The sequence below is a fragment of the Opisthorchis viverrini genome (genome assembly GCF_000715545.1).
Source record: "Opisthorchis viverrini unplaced genomic scaffold opera_v5_1, whole genome shotgun sequence".
NCBI classification, from domain to species: Eukaryota; Metazoa; Platyhelminthes; class Trematoda; order Opisthorchiida; family Opisthorchiidae; genus Opisthorchis; species Opisthorchis viverrini.
Genome location: NW_008751657.1, coordinates 9,431,761 through 9,439,777, shown reverse-complemented (window position 1 = coordinate 9,439,777; position 8,017 = coordinate 9,431,761). Strand labels below are relative to the sequence as shown.

Here is an 8,017-nt window from a genome sequence, read left to right as displayed (position 1 = left end):
TCGTCTTCGGAATAAGACTGAATCGCTGCATCTTTCTCAAGCCAATCCGCGGAGAGCTATACATGATCTGACGGTCCTTTACCGATAACCTAAATCACTTTGCCATTGCGTTGATCAGTCCAGTAGAGACCGCTGCGTTTAGGAATACACTGATTTTTGCACCATCCAGCAGCCACTAACAATATTCTTCAGGCCTGATCGAAAGCATTGCAATACAAGGACTGAAGTCAACTACACAGCAACGTTGTGTACCAAGACATAAGACTATAATTTTATTAATGTTGAACAAGAGTGGCAAAATTCCCGCCCAACATGAAATATGGAGGCAAGAGAAGTAGGATTTGAGCAGATCATGAGGCATACCAACTGAAATGTGGGTAGAACATGTGGCCATCCCTATTGGTCTTTTGGCTCGTCTGTGAAAAACCCGAACAAGAAGGTAGCGACTAGATAAAGGCTCACATACAGCAACTTAAGCAACGAACTATCAATCAATGGCTCTCTGGCAAACGAAACAGCCTGAGTGCGTCCGCCAATCGCAAGAGTCAGTCGATCACCACTACAAAACAACACCGTCTCTCTACTACAGTTTGCCAAGTGGAGATCATGGGTCTCTGTATAGATGATCTAGGTCCGAGTCCTATGTGGATATCAGTTACTAGATCCGTCTCCATACCCATTACAAATACTGTGTCAGAAACAGACAGAAGAAACCTGAGCTCTGAAAGCGGTGGAATTTTCGTGTTTTTAAAGTCAAAATATACGAAGCATACCATATAAATAAGAGTTTGACAGTTTCTACCCAAAGTGGGCCCAGGGATGGGGAGTGAATGAAAAATAAAACATGCGGTAAAATAGCAAGATAGTATTGCATTTCTGTAATAGGATGGATTGTCTTCAATTAATCAAGTAGAAATAAGCGGGCCACAAATGAAAAAGTAAGGAAACAGTCCCATTACATCACATACAACGCGCAGCAGCCGCAAGTGATCGGTAGTGTAGAACGTAGAGCAGAATTCGCAAGGCACATGATACGCACGTGGTGTTTGCTTTCTAGCAAACCTAATACAAACCTAGACGATCGGAAGGTACTGATTACCCTTCGGATGAAGGAAATAACGGTCAGGAAATAACTCCCTGGGTCCACGGACAGGGAGGTGATGTCTCAGCGCAAAGTTGTGGCCAATATGATTGCCAGTATGATTAACAAGAGAATGACGACTCCAGCGATAATCAGCTGCATCTAGATAGATGAAAAAACAGAGAATAGAGAGTTAATCGGGAGGGCTGCAAGAATCAAAGAGAGGAGCAGAGTCCGCCGCCCGTAAATTGATAGAATTATTCTCCACTGTGAAAAATCTAGACTGACCAAGGCAAACTTAGAATATCCGCAGGCTAATACGCGCTTTGTTGCAGCTTGAATCAGTTACTGAATGTTGGTAGAGTCTCTGAAATTCAGTATAAACTCACCAGATACTGCAGAACCAACGAGTTCCATGGAAATCGATGGGTTCAAGTGGGGCACAAGAAGCTCCTTAGGGGCGATTCGGGATCAGCTGACATGCGCACAAAAGTGGGTTGGGATCGGGTCATCAATCTATGGGTAGTGTAGCAATCTAAATTACTGCCACTGAGACCAAACTCAAACATTACGGGTGCCAATGTTGAGACGAGACAACGCCCCGCTTATTGACGGATGCAGTAATAACCGGAGAGGGACACAGGTAAATAAATCTCTGGTGAATCGAATCGACGAAACTTTGAAATATCCAAGCAATAAGTATTCACACTGTTCGTGAGGACACAAAACTGCGATCAACCGCAGCGGCAACGTAGTGCGGATAGGCGCAATAAATGCATTTTGCACAGTGCATGGGGAAGGTGTTCGGTACCAAGGGTAGAAGGGCACGAGAAGTAGTAATAATCATGATAGATAGATCGGTTAGAATACGGGATATCGTTTTATATATTGAAGCCGCGACGATAACTCGAACAGCTACCAAGCGTGCAGTGAAATACACACACAGTGATCGCAAACAGTCTATTGAGCATGCATGAGACCAGGTATTCATGGCATAAACCATGTAACGGGTGGATCGGAAAGAAAGAAGTACTCTTCGGGTCAGAAGAAGTTGCTTATTCTATTGCAAGAATAATCGGTTACCACAGGTTGTAGGTGGAATGGAGTTGGATTCATATACAAAGAGCAACTTCGAAGGAGAATGGTTATCCCATTACAGTAACGAGCTGTCTCAGCAAAACTGATCCAGCGCAGAATCCCCTCCAAGAGAAGACACCATGGAGACCAGCCAAACGGGGTCTCATTCTGCAGCCAGCTTACTTAGGCAACCACTTAAGCAACCCTTGGATCAGGCGATTACGTTCCCTTTTTGAGGATACCAACACGCTCTCTGCTATGCAAGTTTGTTTGTCCAGTGTATCTATGATACACCAGTCGCGATTCCAAATAAATTTCCTTTCTATTCGTCAATCCTAATTAAAAACTCAACGACATAAGCTTCGAATTCACTCGAACACTTCTTGATCGCTTTTGAATTTGATGAGAGACTCGAGCTTGAATAGCCTTCAAGCAGCCTTACTGTCGTCAAATAGTCAAACGCGTTAAGGAACCCGAAACCAGCCATAAATAGTAGCATAACTGACCGTGGAACAACTTACCCAGTACGAATTCTAGGTAACGAGGGAAGGTCTTAATACTTAAAGAAAACTGGTTATTGATTCAGTCGTTAGGTAGTATGCGGTTTTTATTTCTACGCTTGTGCGCAGTTGAACGTTCGTCCCTCTGCCATATTGGGCTCCATCTACGGGACACAAGTGTTGCCATGGGATCACAGGTCGTGGGGATAAGATTGAAGGTGTTCCTCAGGTAAAAAAGAATCGGTCGACAGGCAAGATGAACAACAAGACTGTGGGATGAGTTCATTTCGTACGCTCTGCTCCGCCGCTAAACGTGTCAGACAGTACAAGATACATAATACAATACAACTTACAATTACAATACACGTCAATACTGACGACTGGTTGTATCAGTCAAGGACATTACGAAATGTCCAGTTAAGCCCCAATCGTCGTCGATCTTCAGCTGTAACACTTTCAGTGCCTAGCTTTCATGCAACCAGATGGAAGCACGAGGGTTAAAATACCACCAGGTTGCTCAACCCTGGGCAGAAGCAGTGGAGACCCCGGGATTGGGTTCACACCACGGAACGTGCGATTGGCTAGTCCACGCTTTAAACACTGACCTATCCGAGCACTAGCGCTCCTTTGATATAAAATGCAAAAAAGGAAGCAGTGGATGCCGTAGTTATTGACGAAGAACAAATACCAAAGTACACTATAGTGAGCTGCCAGGAATGTACGACAATCATAGGTTTTTTAAATATTCACGTCCCATAACCGCCCCATTTACCTCGCGCGTGTTTACGGATATTCGCGGATTTCGAATAGAACTTTTTTGCGCATGCCTCCACTATACCACGGCATCCACAAAACCTACGATAAAATGCTTCCACGGATATACTGAATGCATTTATTGATGAAAAATAACCCATTAACCATACACAATAGAGCAAAATGATGATAACATGGTATTATTTACGCAGATAATATAAGTAATGTAATATGCACCAATAAAGATATTACTGCACCGCAGTTTCCCTCCCTCTAACGACTCCATCTAGTAAGAAACTTTCTCTTGAAATGGTACCACTATGTGTGTGCAATACTTCCGAACCTAGGGTCATTTGTTCAACTGTATTATATTGAAAGGGCCGTAATAGAGACAGCACATAGCGTCGATGACAGAATACTGCTCATGAGGTCGATTAAAACTAGGTTATTTTGCATGTGGGTGCATAATTACGCAAGCACGTAGCAGTGTTTGCGAAAACGCGGTACCGGGAAGCGCTTGCTGGAAAGGTACTTTTCGAAGAAATATCAATGTTCTGCTTTAGAGTGCAAAATAAATGTACGTAAACCGCAAAGTAACTGTACAACCGAGTCATCATCAACATCATTATTCAAGTGAAGCATATTCACTGATAACGATGTACTACTGGAAAGGTACTTTTCGAAGAAATATCAATGTTCTGCTTTAGAGTGCAAAATAAATGTACGTAAACCGCAAAGTAACTGTACAACCGAGTCATCATCAACATCATTATTCAAGTGAAGCATATTCACTGATAAGTACCGATGTACTACGCTCCCAAATAAAACGGTCATCCTTCTGAATCCGAAACAGATTTCCAAATATTTTTCTCATCGAAGGCCGTTAGGTGATAGTTCAGGGTCTAAATCATAAAAAATATTTGGAGCGGTGAGATCGGAGCACCACAAAACTCCTGCTCGCAGAATCCAACTTCAACATGGAATGAGGAGCTGTTGTACGGGTGACTCGTCAAACCAGACATTATGTCGCGTGAAAAAAAAACACGAATTTCGCACCGAGTGGCCAAATGCATATCAAGCACGGTTTATTGAAAGGTTGCATTCGGACCATTGTATGAACAGCACACATGAAGAGAATTAACCATGTGCACATATTACTTTCCAGATCAACAAGCGCTTCGTGCAGAGGCACTCTTGTCTACCTCGACAATTTGTGTTGAGGGAACTAGCTTTCCGCAAAAGTTTTCCTCATTCCCGGTTGTATTACTAGGATAGGTTTTATCGATATGCACGGAATTCATCGAATTGACGGGGAGCATGACATATTGAGGAGTTTACAGCAGTGACACAATGGGTGCTGGGGTTTTCAGATGAGTCATCGCCATCCAACCGATCGACAATAGTTAATAAAGCCACATGAGCGCTCATAACCATGCTAATCGTAGCTTGCAAGCAACACATCTGCCCTGATGCAAAACAATCATGTTAAATCAGCTAACATCAGAAAGATCAGGTGGCAATTTGTTTTCCTGAGTAGATTCCGAACTGGGTGTACAACTCTCGGTTGTTGTCCAATACTGAATACCCTCTTTTTCAACCGCAGGAGATTCTAGACCGTGTAAGCCAATACAGTAAACGTAGAATCAGCAATCAAACATAAGGCTACACGGTGGCCAGGTGCAGTGCACTTTAGCGGGAACAAGTACATAGTTGTTGTGAACTTTGACTATAAAATGCCAGCCGGATCACAATTAGTCTCATCATCTCCATCGATCGGTGATTAAAAGCTGCTTAAGTTCTACGGATCAATGCAGCCATATCACTAGTTGGATATCGGTTGGTTGAGTAAGAGTGAAATAGTTTACTGAACGGTACCAAAGTTCCAAAGTACCATACATGATAAATGAGATTCATTTATATGGAATATACTATTGACATTGACTATCTGATTCAGTGCATTATTAGATTTTGAAAAATGCATGTAGGTTTATGAATAATTAAACCATGTCAATATACAATAACATCTGGGATAATGGGAACTTGTGGATAGAGGTTTTCTTATCCAGAGGAGTAAGATTAACCTCGTTAACTGATTCGATTTGTCAGTGCATTACCAGTTGTCACATTTGGTAATCCGACATCAGTTGATCTACGCCACAACACCAACCTCCCAAGAAGCTGCTGGCAACCGAAAACGGTACAGGATTGAGAACGTACCTACGAAGAACGTTATGTTGGCCGTAATACGACTTCGCATGCGGCACTTTAAAAAATAGCTAATTCCATCGTCATTAAATTCCCACAATATTCCGTCAGCATTGTTTTGCATGGTGTTAACTGTTTTCGTATCCAAGAAAAAGTGTACAAATCCCAGCGATGACCCTCAGTTCGTGAAAATGTTGTCAGTACATGCTTGAAATGACCCATATCAGTACAGACGGGTTCCCTTCACTCAGTAAGGAAAGGTAGAAAGGACGTTCAGTAAGCTTACAAAACATTAATCCAGGTAGGGGATAGCGACTAAAAACACCTCTGCAACAAACCTAACGTAAAATTTGACCCGCATTAAAGTAACCATGCGGAAAAGTTACCAGGTTGTTTTAAAATTCATCTCAACAAGCTCAAGCTTAAGTTGTTAAACCTATCAAATCCATCTATCACATTTACTGCCACTAAGTACCGTCCTTTCAAGGATAGCATAGCATCAGGAGTGTCTAAGAACATGCGCCAGACAAACCTCGTGATTCCGGTTGTCTATCGGTTGTTACACTCGCTGCCTAAATATCATGCGGACATACAAATGAACCAACACTTGCTCTGTTTAGTCATTGTCCCTCAACAGAAAATACGGCTACCGTGAAATCCGCACCGATGCGAGGAACCATAAGGTTAGAACCAAAAACATATGCTTGCTTATTTTAAAGGTGGATGGACGAGCCCCTCAAGTGAGTGACAAGCATCCTGTGAACTGGCATCAACTTGCAAATCGCTGACCTCGCCTCACAATAGATGCTGTTTGCTACTTAGTTAAATCTGCTATACCATTACTAGATGTAAACGCCAAGACTGTGAGTCCGTTGATCATCGGCTACACATGTCCTTTTGGTAGCGTTGCTGCTGCAACTTTTGACCAATCCAGCTGGTGAACAGGGCGTCCTTAAGCCAGTTGGCGACCACATATCAAACCACACTGAATCCACAGGCGTGGATGGCGGATTCCGTGCTATTTAACAGCGGGGTATCACATTTATTTCTTTTCCGCACGCCCGCTGTTAATTTCACCCAGTGCAAGAACGCTGGTAACAGTGATTGACTCGGTGGCAGACGATAGTTGATGAAACTGCTAGCAGGTTAGGAGGAAACTCCTAATTTTTCATTAACTCAAAATACCTGGATGTTTTCTTCGCCATTATCATTCGACGGCCTTTAAAATATCTTTCAACTCCGCATGGTTCTCGGTTGGAAGACGTCTTTGGATACAGTTAAGTTTTCTAGTCTCGGCATACCGACGAAAGGTCTACTGAGGTCAGTTGCATGAGGATGCTCAGGGGTCACCTGGATCTGTAAGACGCTAACAGTTTGCGGTAGAATTTGGACCCACATAATTTCAAGGTCTTGCACAGTACTGCACAGGCCTACTACAAGGAGTTGGTTGGAGCTACTAATCAATTTCTGAAAGAAAAGCATACTAAAAAAGCACCTCGGTGAGGTATCTATATCGTTCAGCTGTGGCACCCTTACGACGCTTAACTGCCATGCCGCCGGAAGGAAGCATGAGGGCCGGGATACTGCCCCGTTGCCCAAGCCTAGACAGGGGAAGTCGAGAGGTAGAGGTCAAGTTCGAGCCACGCACTCAGTAAATTGCGCTTTAACCACTTGAGCTATATCGCCCCCTAGTTATCTATATTATCGTCAAGTGCCTGAAGTCTGGCAACTATATTGGCAGTAGGCCTTCGATCTTCACCCCTTCAATTTGGGCAGGATTGCAGTATTAAAGTAAACAACCAGAGTAAACTCACAGGTTCGGAGAACAAAGAGGCGGGTAAATGCGGATAAACTACCTGATCGAGTGTGTCCATTGATTCAACAATTTGGTGAACCAAGTCGTAGGAAATCTCACCGACTGGTTTTATGTCCGCCTTAAAGCTCGGTCAACTTGATAAATTAGACACGTGGTCTGTAGAAGCTTTTGTGCTAAAAGCGAAAAGTTGTCCAGCAATCATCAACGAAAGCATGACATCAGTGTTCAACACTGATGCTTCACTGCCGTACAACCATGACTTGTTTGAAAACCTTATTGTAAACAAAAGAATAAAGGTGGATGGGGGAGGGACTTAGTGCTAGCTTAACACAATCATTCAGAGGTGCATACACCGCCAGACATTCACTCAGGCAATCTAGATAGAAACTGACAACAAGAACGCCACTGACATCGGTTGGCAGCCATATCTTGTAGTGTCTCCAACCAGGCACAGTGAGGATCACGCGGTCCCCATCCTGGAAGGCGAGTAGCACCGACAGCACCCAAGCGTTTCGTCATCTCCTTCATACTCCTCTGCCAGGTCATGGGTTGGCCACCTCTCTGTTTACGCCACCCCGAATTGGG

At 43.5% G+C, this 8,017-nt stretch overlaps 2 protein-coding genes across 2 annotated transcripts in view; one reads left to right on the top strand and one right to left on the bottom strand.

Moving 5' to 3' along the window:
- Window positions 1-730: 730 nt before the first annotated feature.
- The window catches only part of T265_00165 (hypothetical protein), a gene marked incomplete at both ends in the record, with an annotated part of 51,011 nt that continues 43,724 nt past the window's right edge, over window positions 731-8,017 (bottom strand). The window contains one exon of the mRNA XM_009163822.1: window positions 731-1,243. Within this exon, the coding sequence (XP_009162086.1) occupies window positions 1,166-1,243 (78 nt within the window). The remainder of the gene's footprint in view (window positions 1,244-8,017) is intronic.
- On the top strand, window positions 5,387-7,291 carry T265_00166 (hypothetical protein; the record flags this gene model as incomplete). Its single annotated transcript, XM_009163823.1, has 3 exons — window positions 5,387-5,392; window positions 7,024-7,115; window positions 7,138-7,291. The coding sequence occupies 3 exons, from the start codon at window positions 5,387-5,389 to the stop codon at window positions 7,289-7,291; spliced, it is 252 nt and encodes an 83-aa protein (XP_009162087.1).